At 40.3% G+C, this 17,925-nt stretch overlaps 1 protein-coding gene across 7 annotated transcripts in view; it reads left to right on the top strand.

Annotated features, from left to right (window-relative positions):
* WDR25 (WD repeat domain 25) overlaps positions 1-17,925 on the top strand; it is an 84,883-nt gene that overhangs the window by 51,557 nt on the left and 15,401 nt on the right. For all 7 annotated transcript variants that reach the window (XM_061998700.1, XM_061998697.1, XM_061998699.1 and 4 more), the window contains 2 exons: positions 5,943-6,090; positions 15,053-15,183. In XM_061998700.1, the coding sequence (XP_061854684.1) occupies positions 5,943-6,090; positions 15,053-15,183 (279 nt within the window). The remainder of the gene's footprint in view (positions 1-5,942; positions 6,091-15,052; positions 15,184-17,925) is intronic.

Raw genomic sequence — 17,925 nt, 5'->3', positions numbered from 1 at the left:
TGAGACACACCAGGGAGCAAGGTCGTTCCAAAAAGGGAAAGCAGAAGGTTATGTCTCGTTGGCTTCCGAAGTCTGTGAAGCAACCTGAGCATGTGCAGGAAGGCAGCAGCATATATTCTAGTCAAAGCATAGTAATCCTTCATGCTTTCTGTAACTCAGTACTACTCCCCATCATCCTTGGATGGGACTATTTCTTCAGTGGAGCTGGAAGTGGTTTCCTGCTGTTCATGTGGGAAGAGCCATTGATAGAGGAAACTGGTAATTACAGAAGAGTGGCACAACTTGGTTAAATTGAGGGGGAAGAGTTCTGTTATTGTAGTCTGGATGTTCTATTGAAATTACCTTGAACTGATGCATTAATGAAGTTTTTAAGTTTGTTATGCATGCTGCAGAAATTAATGTCTTGTTTAATGTTCTTGATTGGCTCTTCTGTACTTCCTTTGTGCATGCAAATTCAAACACACACAACGGTTCCTGACACTTGCTTCCAACCTATAACTGATCATGAATCCTTGCTCTTGGGCAATTAGGGACTGAGTAGATGCACCTTCCTCTTTTTAAAAGTAAAGCTGCTGTATTTTCTTTTCTGCCACCTTAATTTGCTTTGCGTTAAGGGCACCTGATGGATAATCACGGCACGACAATGGAATCGATACTCAGTTCCTAATTGATCAGGCCTCATGTGCTTGAGTTCTTACATTACTTTGGTTACTCTGAATGCCTTGCTGTGACTATTTCTTAGGAATGAATGCCCAGTTTGGATGGTCAATAAGACAAAAGCCTTTATTTGGTGTCCTATGAGATGGTTGATAGCTCTGCAGACCTGTGAACATTCTTCTGTGACTGCTATTTAGTCGAGTATCAAGTGCTTGCCCTCTCCTGCCTTCTTTAGTGACTTCAAAGAGAATTTTTATTAACTTCAGCCCAAAGTACTTTCTTTTCAAGGACTGTTTTCATGAAAGCTTTCAGTCAGGAAATAGGATCTGGAAACATGTAATCCATAATAAATCTCATCTGTTAGATTGTTTAGTCACTTATGTGATTTGTGACTTTTTGATCTTGAGGGTGAGGAGGTCTGGTTATGTTGCCCAAAATGCTGGTTACAGTATTTTCACAGTGTTCCTAATCTATAGAGGAAAGCAAACTGCTTCTAAAGCCTTTATTTCCCAATGTTATGAAGAATGTGAATGAGCAATTGAATTCCAGCATGCCTTGGACAGAGTAGAAAGAAAATTGCTTTTGTAAAGAAACCTCTAGTATAATTTTGTCATTTGGCTGTTTGTACCTGCCATTTTAGCCCCATATACTAATCATAGCAGGTAACTATGCAATGATCCCTCCTTTCTGTAACATGAGAGCAAAGGAAAGCTGCTGATGGGGAAAAAAAATGGAAAGGCAATGATGTACACAGTGAAGTACAGAAGAGAAAGAACTAGTAGTGAAATACCAACACATTAAGGACAATTTGAATAGAATGGGAAAAAATACAATTAAAATGTTCATGATGCTTGAAGAGCTGAAAGACATTGAAGGAAATCTTTGACAATAACTAGCTAATTTCAAAGCTTTGAGTTTTGGCTGTTTCTTTCCTCCAACTCTTGGAGAATGCATCAGTTTACAACTGTAGCTTTAGGGGAAGTAGTACAGTAATATGTGTGTTTTTCTGAATGACTTTTGATTATTTCATTGTTTTTGTGGTTCTTTATGAGGGATTAGTTACTGTTTATAATGCCAAACGTTGCTTGAATGTATGGCAATAGTCAATATTTTCAGAGTAGCAGGCTGAAATGTGTGCTTTCAATGTTTTATCTCTGATTAAAATCATCTCTGACATCACTAAATAGAAGAACAATGTCAGGTTTAATGAGAATTTAGTATTTCATGTAGAAATGATATAGAGTTTCTGTAGCAGCTGAGTTATCTCTTGGTAGCTTGCAGAGCACAGCAGCTCAGAGTCTGCCGTCCTCTTCTTCCTTGTTTGACTTTCCATTAAGCTGTGAAGCCACAGCAGAAGTGGCACCTCTCAGCATTATGTGCAGGCATGTTTGTGGGCTCCAGTGAATTAGCATTGGACTGTATATTGATGGAGGTCTGCTCTAACTGTTCTGTCTGTATTGGTGGCTTGTATTGGGCATTAACTGCGGGGTTTGGTAGCTGGGGCTGAAAGCCTGACCTGTGTGGGAGAAGGTGAACTGCCCTGTGCTGCTACAGCTAGTTTCAGGTGGCTCTGAAACAACTTGCTGTGGGCCAAAACTTCAGAGAAGCATGTGGTAATTCTGTTCATGCTGACTGAATAGAGGTGGCAGCCTCAAGGACACATGGGAGGAAACACAAGGATGCCTGTGGGGACACAGAAGGCAAGGGGAGGAGCTAGGGGGAAAGATGTGCATTTGGAGAGAGAGAGCAGAGGAGAGCAGTAAGAAGGAAAGAGTGAGGTACAAGAAGAGGCAACCTCTAGGTCCTGACCTCAGCCTCCTGTGATGACTGTTGTCTCAAGGGAGAGATGTGGAAGGAACCGAGTGTAACACCCAGTGAAAACAAGTGAAGCTGGCGCAGGAGTAGGGGAGGAGGAACACTGGCCTGAAGCAGGGCCTGTGGAGGGAAGGTGCTCACCTAAGGGCTTATTCAACTCTTGGTCTTTGTTTTTTTCCTGAATCTGTAATCAAAGTTATGTTGGCAATAAACTAAGTGAATTTTCATGGCTGAGGCTGCCTTGTCCACAGGGCTCTAATTGTAGAAGGAGTTGCAACACTGCTATTACCTGAACAAAAGGAGCTGATGGAAAGCGAAGAGAAATGTGGTATTCAGTAACTTGTCCCGTGAGTGTGGTCAATGCTCTCATCCACAAGAGCTGATTGTTTGTTCTGTTACACACAGTGGAGGGAGATGTGTAGCTTTAGGGATGGGAAAAGTTCCATTTATGCAGCTCTTTTTTTTTCAACCAAACAGGAACTCAGAAGTGCTGTTGAACTTGGTTTAGTTCATCCTTCTCCTAAAAACTGAGTTTTCATACTCAATCACTAAAGCATGACAGATAAATCTCTGAAGCATGTACCACCTGTTTTTCCTTTCATCTTGATTCATTCATTAGCTTCTTCATTTTAAAAGCACTTCAAGACACAGTTAACCCCTGTTTAATACCGTGAAGCTTGAAATGATCGTTAAAACTCATTAAAGCAGGGAAAATTACTTTCAAAAGAATCTCCTGATTTCTTTTCTTGTGGATGGGATAGAATACTTAGGGTATGGCCATTGTGGTTCTAGCCTTAACTGACTATTCAAGTAATTAATGATAATTGGTTGCTTTGCATTGCAGAACTGCTCTCTGTGCTAGAAGATACTTTGAAATAATTTTCTGTAATGTCGTCTTCCCTCCTGAGTATGGACTATATAACAATGATGTTGTCAGTGACTTCTTTTTGTCCAGTAAGAAGGAAACAAAATTGAGGATAAAAAATATGTTCCCAGAAGTTTTGTTTTTTTCCTCCACTTTACATTCTCTTCTATTTTGAATTTTGCTGTGGCCACAAGCAAGAAAACATCTACTGCTGATTTATTGAGTTGTTTTTCATAGAATCACAGATTGGTGGGGGTTGGAAGGGACCTTTAGAGCTCATCCAGTCCAACCCCCCTGCAGAAGCAGGGTCACCTAGATCAGGTCACATAGGAACATGTCCAGGTAGGTCTTTAAGGCCCTCCAAGGAAGGAGCCTCCACACCCCCTCTGGGCAGCCTGTGCCAGGGCTCCCTCACTGAAACAGCAAAATAGTTTTTTCTTATAGTTAACTAGGAACTTTTTGTGTTCCAGCCTCATCCCATCACCCCTTGTCCTGTTGCTGGCTTCTATAGAAAAAAGGATGTCCCAATCTCCTGACACCCACCCTTTAGATCTTTATAAATGTTAATGAGATCCCCCCTCAGTCTCTTCTTCTCCAGACTGAACAGCCCCAGGTCCCACAGCCTTTACTCATATGAAAGATGCTCCAGTCCCCTGATCATCTTGGTGGCCCTGCACTGGCCTCTCTCCAGCACTCCCCTGTCCCTCTGGAGCTGAGGAGCCCAGAACTGGACACAGGACTCCAGATGAGGCCTCACCAGGGCAGAGGAGAGGGTGAGCAGAACCTCCCTTGACCTGCTGCCCACACTCTTGCTGCCCCCAGGCTGCCATTGGCTTCTTGCCCACGAGGGCACGTTGCTGGCTCATGGTCAGTTTATTATCAATCAGCACTCCCAGGTCTCTCTCTGCAGAGCTGCTCTTCAGCAGTTTGACCCCCAGCCTGTCCTGGTGCATGGGATTGTTGCTTCCCAGCTGCAGGACTCTGCACTTGTCCTTGTTGAACCTCAGGAGGTTCCTCTCTGCCCAACTCTCCAGCAGGTCAAGATCCTGCTGAATGGCAGCACAGCCTCTGGGGAATCAGCCAGTGCTCCCAGTTTGGTGCCAGCAGGGAACTTGCTGAGGGTACCCTCAGTCCCCTCATCCAGGTCTTGATGAAGATTAATATCCTTTAAAATGCACAGACATACAGTCAGTTTTGTGTTGGTGCAAACTTCAGTGCCCTTGTGTTGACATACGTGAAGGTTGAATTTGATCTCACTGGGGAAAAGAAAGGTGTACGCTGTTAGTTGTGTAGCCTGTTTGCACCGTTATATAAACAACCTTACAACTGTGAAATTAATTAGAGCAGAAAAAAATCAGAATAGCTTTCTAAGCTCATAGGCAGTGTTGTTTGCATCCTGCATGTTTTTGCATGATGAAGATGACTAATTGCAAGAGAAGTAGCGTGAAGGAAAATGGTGACTTTAAAGCAATAAACTGGCTTGGGTTTGCTGAAACTGCAATAAAACTATCATGAAGCATTGTCAAACTGTTGGTTTATTTGTGCTACTAATATTAAAAGTAATAAAATGTAGGATTTACTGGCATAGTTATATTGACTCCACAGGTATTATATTGAATTGTATGATCATAAGATGTTTTATAATCCAGCTTTCACTGAAACAAGATATTCATAAGGAAAAGATTTTTGATACTTATCCTTCCCTCACAGAAGTGAGCATACTGGATTTTTATGTGGGTCATTTGTTGCAAAGCTTCTAACTTTATCTTAAAGCTAAGATAAGAAGAGCACCATGGAAAGGATGTGCTTTTGGTTAATTTTGAACGGTATTTGGTAACTGAAACTGCAGTTCAGGCTCATCTGTTTTCTAAGATATATTCATTGAAAGTAATTGCCTTTCTCTTAAAAACATTAACATTTATGTCTGTCTGTGTCTGAAAAGGTAAATTGTTCTATACTTAAAAAAAAAGTGAATAACTGTTAGAACAGGATTTTTGGAAGTGCTCATCATCCACTTAATCCTGTCCAGAATCAACTGAAAAATGAGAGGACTAAGACCACGTCTTAGAAATCTCTGTGTAACTGCATTATATTCTTATCTGCCTCCTCACTGAAGCTAAGGTAAAATTATCCTTAAAACTGCACACTGAGTGGGAAATGTGACTATAGGAGATGTGAAAGTGATAATCTAAGTGGTAATTCCTAGATTAGGAATTTCTCTTAATGGAAAGCAAGATAAGGCAGAGACAAACACACAGAAGAAAAACGACTGAAAGGGAAAATACGTTTGGATGCATCTACCTACCTTCACAGAGGCAGGACAGCATTATGAAGGGGAAAGCATAATGTGAATTGCCATTGAGAACAATGTAGATATATCAAGAAATAATGTCATAGAAATGTCTGACTGATTTGTTGCTTGTTAATGAAATGCCCTGATTCTAACCAACCGTGCAGTCACTTCAAACAGACTTTTACAGCTTAGCAGATATGACTTTAGAATGCAAAGCTTCTCCAGCCACGATAATTTGCTGTAGCTACTTATCAGCACATTGGAAATAAAGTTTGGATCCTTTATAAAGTTGTCTTTATCCTTCTTTTTAAGGTCTGGGATGCTGTAGATACAGGCCGCTGCTTAAAAGCCTACTCTTGTCATTCCTGTGCTGTTCGAGCTGCCCGGTGGTCGTCTTGTGGAAGGACAATCCTCAGTGGGGGCTTTGACTCCATGCTGCATTTAACAGACGTAGAAACAGGTAAAGGTTGTGTGAGCCTGCATTATAGTCCTGTGTTTATTGAGTACAGATAACTTTGGCTCTCATTAGCCTTATTCTTTCTTCTGAAAACATAGCTAAAATCTGTAGATCAGAGTGAGGATTCTTCAAACGTGTCTGAAATAAAAATCTCAGCAATTAAAGGTAGTTGGGGACACTTAAGAAAACTGAAATGCCCTTAACTTCACGATCCCATGTAATTTCTGTTATTAGATACTGTACATAGAAATAGAATAGAACATGGTGGTTTTGTGCTGTGTCATAAGAACTCGTTACACCTTTTGGAGAGTCTCTCTGGAACATTTGGACATGTGGTTCATCTAAACATAACCTTAGACCTTGTTCTCAATTGTGTGTAAGTTTGTGCTTAAAGTTAATTTGGTGATTTTGTTTGTTTGTTTGTTTGTGTTGTGGATAAGACCTTAATTAGGAGTATAGAAACTGCAATCCTGGTATGAAACCTTGAGCCTGCACCTGCGTTGCTTTGGTGCAGTTGTGAATGTGATTTGAGATTTGTTTGTTGTGACCTTAACTAATTTCCTGCATGCTCCCTCTCCTCATGTCTCCTTCACAAACCAAAGTGCTTCTATCAGCTATCTTTCTTCTCCTTTTTTTTTGTAAGTTAACACCAATTCATCTGGCAGCATTCATTGAGGGTGTACATAATACACCACCGCTCAGTGGGTATAAATGAAGGATTAGGTCTCAAATAGTGCCTTGTCAACTGAAGAGATGCCATTTTATTTTTGCCACTTTATCTTTAAACATTTAATTCCTGCAAAGGTGCAATTTTGTTTTTGCTAAGACTACAAAAGAAATCCTTAAAAAAACCTCTAAGCAGTCTCCTAGGGTTTTCTCTTATGTGAAAGCAAGGAGTACATTGTATATGAATATCTGGAGAGCAGAAGCCTTGTTCAGATGAACTGAGAAAGTGCTCAGGGAAATTTGTGAATGTAGTTCACATGAAAAGAAGATTCTTTTCCATGCTCTTAGGATTTGATTTTTCTCAACATTTGTCATACCAGAAGTATTTAAATTCAATGATAACTAGAAGGGAGCTGTTTGGGAATGTAAAAAATGTGATATAGTTATGGAGTACTGATGTTTCAACAATATTCAGGTTTTGTAATGAGGGAGAGAGCTTTATGTATCTCATGAATTAGTAGTAGTACATAAGGTTAATATACCTTGTAGGTTATTAATTTGTCAGGTTTCTTTTTCAGTCTCATTGCAGCATCCTTCCCACTTCAGTTCTTGTATATAACTGAGTTTTATCAATCCAAGTGGATTTAATTTTAACTGTAGTGCTTAAAAATTCTAAACAGAATGGCTGCCTTCTTAATGGGACTGCCTTCTTCATGTGCCTGGGTTGTTTGAAGGGGACTGATGTAGATAAATTGTCACAGACCTACAGAATCTCAAGGGCTGGAAGGGACCTGGAAAGCTCATCCAGTGCAACCCCCCTGCCAGAGCAGCACCACCTAGAGCAGGGCACACAGGGACTCATCCAGCTGGGTTGGAATGTCTCCAGAGAAGGAGCCTCCACAGCCCATCTGGGCAGCCCCTGCCAGTGCTCCCTCACCTCAACGGGGAACAAGTTTTTCCTTGTATTTCTTTTGAACCTCATCTGTTCCAGCTTGTACACATTGCCCCTTGTCCTGGAAAATCACATAACAAATTCCAAAGATATGTAATTTTAACCATACACTGTAATTTCTAACATCTCTTTAACTGTCCAGTAAAGGGTAGCAGTCTGGATTAACTTGTTTGTAGTGGTTTATTTAGAAGAAGATATTTCTGGTATCAAAACAGATAACCTTCTAAATGGTTCTTTCCTTACTAACCCCTGAGTTATGCAGTATTTCTAACTATTTAGATCAACTGTAGGTATAAAAGCAAAATGAATGTTTATAATCCTTGAAAATACCAAGTATTTGTTGTTGTCTTATTCCAATGGCACAGGATTCCTTGTACTTCCTGTGAACTGCAGTGCTGATGTTGATGTTTGGACCTGACTTTCACTGATAACACACCTCATTTTGAAAAGTATGATATGAGTGATAGCAATTTTATTCTGATTTCCTACACACACAGGCCAGGGTTTTTGTTTCCTTTCCTGCTATAAAGTTACGCTTCTTTTTTCATACATTTCATTCATTTTCCAGTCAATTCTTTTCAGAGAAACAGGGCAAGCAGTTTGCCTCTGGAATCCAAATCATTTTGATATAAAAAGCCTCATTTCCATTTGAAAAACACCAAGGCAGCTATAAGATTTTGATTTACATTAGTTCACTGAATCATTCATTCCTCCTCGCTCTTCATCAGCGCTGAGATGATTTCTTCTTTGATTACCTTCAGATAGATGTTAGAAATATTCTTTCACAGAGGACTTTTAGATGCTTTTTTGGACTTGGTCTTAATTATTTTCCCTTGTCAGACTGAACTAACTACCAGTGTGCTTAAGTCCAGTAAATGCATGCTGGTGGGATTTTAGAAGTCATGCTGCTGTCTTTAAGGCAGCAAGAAGCTGTTGTAAGAAACAGCACTAGAATAAATTCTCCAGGAAACTTTATTTTAAAACTTGAACTTAAGTTTGAGAACAGGCTGCTCAGATGGGCTGTGGAGTCTCCTTCTCTGGAGACATTCCAACCCAGCTGGATGAGTTCCCGTGTGCCCTGCTCTAGGTGCTGCTGCTCTGGCAGGGGGGTTGCACTGGATGAGCTTTCCAGGTCCCTTCCAGCCCTTGAGATGCTGTGATTCTGGGATCTGGATATTGCATTTTCTGGAATGACTTCCTTGTTTTTAAGAAATCTTTGTTGTCTGAACAACATCAGGATAGAAGCAAACACTAAAGTCTCATTAGTCACAAAGCAGAGGTTTTGTTGTTGGCATAGAATTCCCAGTGCAACGCTGGAAAACATATTCATGAAACCTTGTCCTGCAGTTTTACACCATCAAACCTTGTCCCCTTGTCAAGTGTATTTAATAAAAGTCATTGGGGGTTGGACTAGATGATCTCTAAAGGTCTCTTCCAACTCCTACCATTCTATGATTCTATGATAAGATGACACAACTCTTTATATATATATATATATATATCAAATATAAAGATCTAAGATGCTGCAAGCAAGAAAAACGGGCTGGTAGGAACCTTATGGCATTCAACAAGGACAACTGTGAACGCCCACATCTGGAATGGACTAATCCTGTGCACAGAACAGACTGGTAGTAAACTCACTAGAATGGAGCTTTGCAGAAGAATCCCTGAGGGTCCTGGTGCTGAATGTGAAGCAGCTGTGCTCTCTTGTAGTAAAGGAGGTCAAGTTCATCCCAGGCCAATTAACAAGTGTTTACATAGTATATAGAGGAGATGATCAGGCTGCCCAGAGGGGTTGTAGAGGCTCCTTCCTTAGAGGTCTTCAAGACCCACCTGGACATGTTCCTATGTGACCTGATCTAGGTGACCCTGCTTCTGCAGGGAGGTTGGACTGGATGATCTCTAAAGTTCCCTTCCAACCCCTACCATTCTATGATTCTATGATGCCAGTTTCTTAGAGGTGTGCAGTGAAAGAATGAGAGGCAAAAGTCCATCCTATGTGATTTATTGATACTATGAAGAACAAGGCAAGAGAAGAATTCAGACTATTGATTACAAGGAATTCACTTGTCCTGATTTGCAGCTGTTGTCTTCTTTTTCTTCTTTTCATCATTTGTTGTCTCAAGCAGTCATCTATCTTCTAACAGCAGGATGTCAAGCCAAGACTCTCCAGAAATATGGTTTTCTTGAAAACTGTTGCATGTCTTGAGAGCATGAGTCTGACCAAAAAGATGCATAAAATGTTTAAGGAGCTCAGGGTTATTCATGTGAGTGGTTCTTTGCTACAGGTTGCAGGAGGCAGGTTCAGTACTGCAATATGAGTTTTCAGAAATATTAGTCGATGCAAATCTGTATTTTTCTTGAAAGGTGTCACAAATGTGATGTGAATGCAGCAATCTGAAACAGTGAAACTTCCTAAATGTCATTTTCTAGCAGTGATGGTTCAGACACTGTGTTATTGACAGAGTAATAAGTGATGCTATATTCAGAGAGTACTTTTGCTTTTAAAACAGTTCCAGGTCAAGTACACTTGACATTTAACTTCTGTTATATCCAGATGTAATGGAGATGCTCTACCAACTGTAGCAGGTTAATTGTATTTAAAAAAAAAGTATTTATAACTACTTTATTTTTGGAAGAAATGTTTTATTCAGCAGTGGGATTTTCATTAGCCACAAACGAATTGGTACAATAGCACAGGCAGAGCATTGGCTGGGTTGATACTGTTTGCACATGGTAGATTACTTTTCATTCCTTTAATATTATGACAGAAGGAATCTTCCAAGAAATTTTGGCTCATTTCCTATGTTCCCAAGTGCTGCAGTTGTATTTTAGTTCATGGACTGAGCTTTAATTCAGAAAGAACTTCCTCAGGTATATGGGGGAATCTAAATTCCCCATTGTTTTGGAAGTTTTCACGTTACTATGGCTACAATACTGAAATGGGCTGCTTTTCCTATATATTTTCTTTTTATTCTAATATCTCGGTGAAAAAATTAGGAAACACATGAAGCCAGTGTAAGTAGTTCTTGGAAAAAGAATAAGGCAATTTGTAAGCGTGCCAAGATACAATGGATAAGTAACAGCCAACATCGATCTGTCAAGAGCAGGTTATATCTGATCAATCTAATTCTTCCCACTGTGTCTAAATCTTAGGCTTCAGTTTTTACAGATGAGGGTAAGAAAGTGAATATTTTTGGGTTATGCAGGTAAGAGGTGTGAACCAGAGGACCACTAAACACAGGTAAAGAACTGTCCTGTGTTCAATAACTATGCTGACGTTCTGTGAACAATTCACAGCGTTAAGTAGCCTTTAGAATAGATGATTTCATAGATGAGCAGTTTCACAGTAGGCTGCAGCACAAAGGAACAGAAACTTATGCTCAAGGTATTTTTAAAGATCTTCTTTTTCATCCTGTGTGTGTTACTAGGAAGCCTTTAATGAATGAAGAATTGAATTGAAGCCCTTTAAGAACAGAAAACACCCTGCAAAGATGTAGGAGATATTGTTACTGAAACTGTGGAAATTAAAGAATGAGAGAAACATTTGTTTTCTTCTTTGGGGTAACAACCTCTTGTACAGGAAAACAATATGTGGTATGGATTTTCCTTCAATTAGCCACATTGATTTTTCAGAAGATGTAATTGTCTCCAGTCGATGAGTTGGTTGAGTGTTAACAGTGCCTTTAGGAACTAAAATGCAACAAATATATCCACAAAAAAGGTCTATACAAGCTTGCTGGGATTACACCTGCTCTATTCTATTCTGGATGGTGGAGTCTACTGCTCAAAGGACATCTTTTGCAATGTGTAAAAGGTGGAGCATGATCTCCAGCAAACACTGAAGCTGGGTTTTCTAAGCCACGGGGGTAGGTTTTATAGTAGCATGGTTACAGCCTGGAAAGCAGTGAATCCTTCTCATAGTAGCAAAACACACTCAATAAAGTTTGTGCAGAAAGGAGCTAAGAGTTCAAGTCATTGGTTTCTGCCACTGAATTGCATAAGCTCTTTTGGTCTGTATTGTCTTCCATGATGATCTTTTCCTTCTCTCAGATATTTCTGCTGACTTCAGAGGTTCCAAAGGATTTAGTGATAGACGTTTCATAACTGTGTAGAGAATGTGGCTCGGCACCTCAACCCTGCAGTCCTAATAGCTGAAAGGAGAGGAATTAAAGGATTTATTCCTACAGGTGTTAGGAAAGTTTATTTTACTGGGTTCAGGCATGTTTGTATGCCAAGCAGTCCAACTTAGACTCTTGGTATTCATTGCGCATAACTTTCAGGTCTAGCAATAGGAGAGTTTCCTTTCTGTAACGTTGTGATCCTCCTCTTTTCAGTACATTTGCTCATCTAAACTATTTTACTGTGAGGGTGAGGGAGCAGTGGAACAGGCTGCCCAGAGGGGTTGTGGAGGCTCCTTCCTTGGAGGTCTGCAAGACCCACCTGGACATGTTCCTGTGTGACCTGATCTAGGTGACCCTGCTTCTGCAGGGGGGTTGGACTGGGTGGTCTCTAAAGATCCCTTCCAACCCCCACCATTCTGTGATTCTATATTCCAACCTTTTTTCCTCATTTTCTGTGAAGTGGCAGTAGAATGAATTTCTTGTAGACATCTAATAATGCCAAACTCTTTGGAACACTGTTTACTGAGTTTCCAAAAGGAGATGTTTGATTTGAGTTTGAGGAGAGAAGGAGAAAGAGAGTTGCATTTCAAAGTGCTAACTGAGGAGCCTGAGCTTTTGGTGGTTGATGTATTGTGATTGCTCCTCAGACCAGTAAAACAGACAGCATGGTTAGCACCTGCATCAAACAGTAAGGTAACACCTTCAAATAGGAAAAAGGAGGTAAAAAAACATAGAGGTAAGATGCTCAAGTTGTTTACATGCATTTCATTTATTGCTACGGTGTAATGCAGAATTCATAGCACTGGGATCATTACAGTGTAATTCTATTAGCAACTGTCACAGAGCTTTTGAATAAATAACAGCTTCTAGGAGACAAGAAAAGGGCAACACCAGTGCCTGCTTCTCTTTAAAACAGGGGGAGATGGAGTAGGTGGATTAGAGAAGTTTAGTTTCAGTCAAATGATTGAATTACTGGGAAGTACTTGGGGATGAGATTGAAAGATGGACTAATTAATAACAAATCACATTGAATCAATCTTCTTCCTGTGGCAAAGGTAACAGATCTTGTAGCTGGTAGATTAGATGCATCTTGAATTGAGTGCACATTTTTTTCTTAGCCAACTTTCTCCCGTCTTAGACTGGAGAGAACGATGGCGAGAAACATATGTGCATTACATAAAATGCAGTTTTCAGAAGTGTTCTAAAGGTAAAAGTGCATCTTAGTAAAGCCAGTTAAACAATTCATGTTTGTTGGAAGGTTAGATAAGTTCCACTGGATATGTGTAATGCCACTTGGTCAATGTGCTTTATGGAGAAAACTGACTGCTCGATGCTTCCTTTATAAAAACATTTACAGGATTAGTAAGGTAGGCTACAGTTTGGCTACTTTCTGACTGCATTACCTTTAAAACTTGTTGATTATGCTCCCAGAGTGTTCATTAAACTAAGTAGCAGTAGGAACCAAATTCCTTTAGGAGTAAAGTGCTATTAAACTGACTATTGAGCCTCCATGGGGAAATTCAGTGTTGTGGATGAGAGCAAGATGCTTTTGCAAAGCCTGAAAATGATGCCTGGTAGTGGCATCCATGAAAGCAGTATCTTGTTGCTTCTGTAACTGATGATTTTAATAATTTCTTCCTTCCCTATGGAGTCTTATTTTTCCTTCCTTCTGTAGCTGTTGGAGTACTGAAAGCTTCCAAGGGAAGTGATGTTCACTGTGGCCTGTAACAGAGAAAACCTCCACTGCCTTTATGACTCTTTTTGTCTTGTTGGGGAAGGGACTTATGGACTAAATTAAGTCTTTCACTCACTAGTAACAGGAAGGCCTTTTAGATCTGGCATGGCTAATTAGTAGAGAGCCTTCTTGAAAGGCACAAAAACCTCTGCAAAACCACAGGACAACACTCACTCCTCCCTTACCCTCCCTGTAATCTTGTTTTCCTTGCCCCGTGCTAGCTTGAAGAGCACGTGTGGTGAAGTAGAGATAGATGTCAAATGATTTATTCAATTTGACAAGTCTTAGCCTCCTGACTGTGTAACTTGAATTCAGCAGATGGGGAAAACAGAACTGATGATCTAATCAAATAAGTTATCTCCAAACAATGAAATAAGCATTAAAAAAACCCCTGTAGTGATTACTTTCAGTATTGTTCACCTAACAGTAAGTATTTAATGTAATCATAGAATGATTTCAGCTAGAAGAGATCTTTAAGCTCATCAAGTCCAGCCTTTGTCCCAGCCCTATCAACCACTAGAACTTCTATCCATCACCAATGTTTTATCTCAGAGTATTTTCAGGTGTTTAAGACAACTCTTACTGAAAAGGTTGATTAATGACTACTTTAAGAAGCTTTTATCACAGTATTTTGAGGTTTGGGTTTGTATCTCAGCAAAGGTACATTGATATTATGAATTTATTGTGATGGAAGGAAACAGCAGCTTCCTTTTCTGTGTAAAAGTCCTGTAAATGAACCCAGACGAATCCTGTTGCCTTCAAAAGTGTCGACAATCCAGTTGATACTAAGCACAGGATCCTGCAGAGACAGTGTATGCAATTAAGTGTTGGGAACAGTGTATCCATGGGAACAGTCATTGCCTTCATACAATGGTATGCAAATTATTTCCTACTTTCAAGATGAAGTTTCACTCCTACCTTCACAGAAGGTAACAGCTCAAGAGTTGTAGCGTAGTCTGAGATGTGGTATTTCAGTACAGACAATATTTAGTTCTAGTTGTTTTTATCCCATTGAAAGAAGGATCATGACTTCTCTGTAGGGAAACATTCAACCATTGGATTTGTGGATTTAGTGCTGTATGTCAACTGAACTGGGACCTCAGTGGAGCTTTTCTCCTTATAGTGTGAAACTGCTTGTTCTCTCTTTTCAGTAGGAAGCAGTCAGTGGTGCAGAGATGACCTGTGAGCTGGGGCAGTTTCACACAGATAGAAATTAGTGAGTCCTGTCTTATATTTTCAGGTATATTTTCAGGCACCAGGTACTTGAACTGTGTTAATATAAACATATTCACCTTTGGCAACCTTGATATATTACAAACCAAGTTAAATCATAGAATCATAGAATGGTAGGGATTGGAAGGGACCTTTAGAGATCACCCAGTCCAACCCCCCTGCAGAAGCAGGTGCACCTAGATCAGGTCACGTAGGAATGAATAACATATTTCATTTTCTCCTCAAATTTTAACCTCTACTTCTCACTTGATTTAGGGAAGCAGATATTTAGCAGCAACAATGAATTTCGGATCAGCGCTCTGAAGTTCCACCCTACGGAGTCAAATGTTTTCCTCTGTGGTGGTTTCAGCCCAGAAGTTAAAGCCTGGGATACAAGGACTTCTAAGGTAATGGGAAGAGTTTTTGTCTTTCTTTTTTTCAGAATGTTTCCTGGGCTTGGTGTGCTGTGCATTATTACCAGATGTGTGCTGGTCTCTCAATGAAATGTTACTCTGAGGTACTTCTGCAGTAGCTCAATATCTCACTTGAGGATTACAAAAAGCAGTTATGTACTAGGAAGCAGTACAGCTAACTTGCTTTTCAAGCTGTTACATGTGGGTCAGGATATGCACACCTCTACCTTTTGTGTCTAAGCCTGGGGTAATTTTTATGCTACAGAGAGGTGTGTATAGCCTCTGCCTTTGCTTTATGGTGAACCATGAGGAAGAGCGTGCTCCCAGCTGCCATTCAGAGCTCAGGTAAGACCAGAGCTGTACTCTGCCAGTGGAAGCGTAAGGCAAGCCAACAATGTCAGACACAGAACAGCTCAAAGAGCAGCAGTGGCTATAAAGTGAGTAGTTCTTTGTTTTCCTTTGAATTCTTTATGTGGGTGGTTCCTACTCATTGTAGATAGCCATCTGTTTGCTCCTGAGGGTGGCAGAAGGAATCTGAAAAAGATAAGATTGCTTATCCAAAATTTGTCTCTGACTTTGATGTACTAAGAATAATAGGTGAGAGATGTAGGCAGATACATTTCAGGTATGAAGACTCTAACCAGAGCTCTGATAGAATTGTGGGAGTTGCTGTAGTGAGTATTCTTGAGCAGTTAACGATCTAGCTCCTCTGCTGCAGTTGTTTCTTTGGATTTGCCATTGATGTTTGAGAAAATAATTTAATTGTGTAGGAGCTGCTACCCTTCCATGAATAAGTTCTGAACAGAAAAGCATTAGTAAGTACATGCTGAGACTGCCAATTCGGAGGCTAAGCTGAGAATAAATGGACTGTGAGTTTGAGCTACAGTCAGTGTGAAAACCTTTGTAAAAAGTATGATGGGATTTATTCCATCTGTCGTGCTTGTGTGATGACTAGTTTTCCTTGCTAAGGATATGAAGAGACATTGGAAGCACAGCTCCATGAAAGAAAGATTCTAGTTTTAGATGGCAAAGCTTGTAAATACTTTTTACAAAGAATGTCTATGGAACTTTTTAAAAGTAATGAGATTCTTCCATGGTGACTCTTCCCTCCTTCCCTCTACCCTTGCACAGGTATACAGTATTCTAATGTCAACAAGTGATTTTGGGTGGGTGTCAGGAGGTTGGGACATCCCTTTTTTCTATTGTAGCTAGCAACAGGACAAGGGGTGATGGGATGAAGCTGGAACAAAACAAGTTCCACTTAAATATAAGAAAAAACTGTTTCACTGTGAGGTGAGGGAGCCCTGGCACAGACTGCCCAGAGGGGTTGTGGAGGCTCCTTCCTTGGAGATCTTCAAGACCCACTTGGACATGTTCCTGTGTGACCTGATCTAGGTGACCCTGCTTCTGCAGGGGGTTGGACTGGATGAGCTCTAAAGGTCCTTTCCAACCCCTACCATTCTATGATTCTATCATTTTGGTACACTATCTTTATCATAAGCAACTTGTCAAACACAAAAATATGTATCACACAAGTGGGGAACAAGGGATGTTTATTCCAGATGATCAGAGGTCACCTTGGAAATTTACTGTAGAACAAAAATCTTCTGTTATTGTTTTTCTGGCAGGGGACTGGAGAAGAAATATTAATAAAAGTCTTCTCTCCTGAACAATCAATCAGGTCAGTGGCTTCATAGCATGCAAATGGAACTTGGGAATACAGTTGTTCTTTCTTGAGATTCTCATCAGTACACCTTGATTGTGGGGAGGAGGTACAGTCTGTAACCGAACATTTAGCTGTCGTCTCTTGAAGTGGCTCCTTCATTTTAGGTTTTAAATTCTGGCAGTGCCTTAGCTCAACTACAGCCCAACTCTGCTATGTCTGGCAAACCTGGTTGTACTTCAGGCCTGTGTCAGCATTAGATTCACAGAGCAGTTTGTTGTGGACAGGAGAAGGTATGGGACAGCACGTGCCTCCCTGGCTGTGATTGCCAAATATTGCCAGCCACCTTGGCTTGCTGTTGCACAGAAAGTCCCTCCCACAGAAATACATGGCTGTCTGTGCTGCAAGACTGAAGTTTGCTGATTGACAAGGAGTGGTTGCACTGTCTTGGAAAGTCTTCTTGGTGAAGTTGTTCTTGAAAAGCAGCAGTAGAAAGGTGTCCTTCACCAATAAACTCCTTCATACCAGTATGCCACATTGGTGCTTTCTGCTGATAGAAAATGGAATAGCTGAGAGTGATGTATTTCCAAATGAAATCTTCTGAACTCCTCCTTTGATTTCGATGGGCAACTCATTTTTAACAGGAGCATAAATTTATGAGCATATATTACTAAGATTTATTCATATATAGAATGTGGCAGCCTTTCAGCTACTAAAACACTGAGAAATATACAGTAGGCTATTAATCAGAAAGGCAGATATCAAAAATAAAGGAGTATTGAAAGACATTTATTGCAATCCCTCTTCTGTTGAGCAAATGATTTCCAATGTAGCGTTGGGTAGTGTACAAATAAAGGGAGAAAGAACAATAAGGGAGTTAAAACCTTCAAGGTAAAGCCAAGCAATGTACTTTGGAGAAATGATGGGATGGAACAGCTTGTTAAGTGCTCAGTGAATGTAAAGTACACAGGCATCTGAAAATTAGAGACAAGTAATCAGAACCTTAAAAGAAAAAAGAATACCACGTAGAGATTTATTCCAGTGGCATTTCTTTGTGTTACACCTGGTTTTGT

Source organism: Colius striatus, chromosome 6 (assembly GCF_028858725.1).
Source record: "Colius striatus isolate bColStr4 chromosome 6, bColStr4.1.hap1, whole genome shotgun sequence".
Classification (NCBI taxonomy): domain Eukaryota; kingdom Metazoa; phylum Chordata; class Aves; order Coliiformes; family Coliidae; genus Colius; species Colius striatus.
The sequence above is the reverse complement of the archived record's forward strand: the minus strand, read 5'-3'. Positions and strand labels throughout refer to the sequence as shown.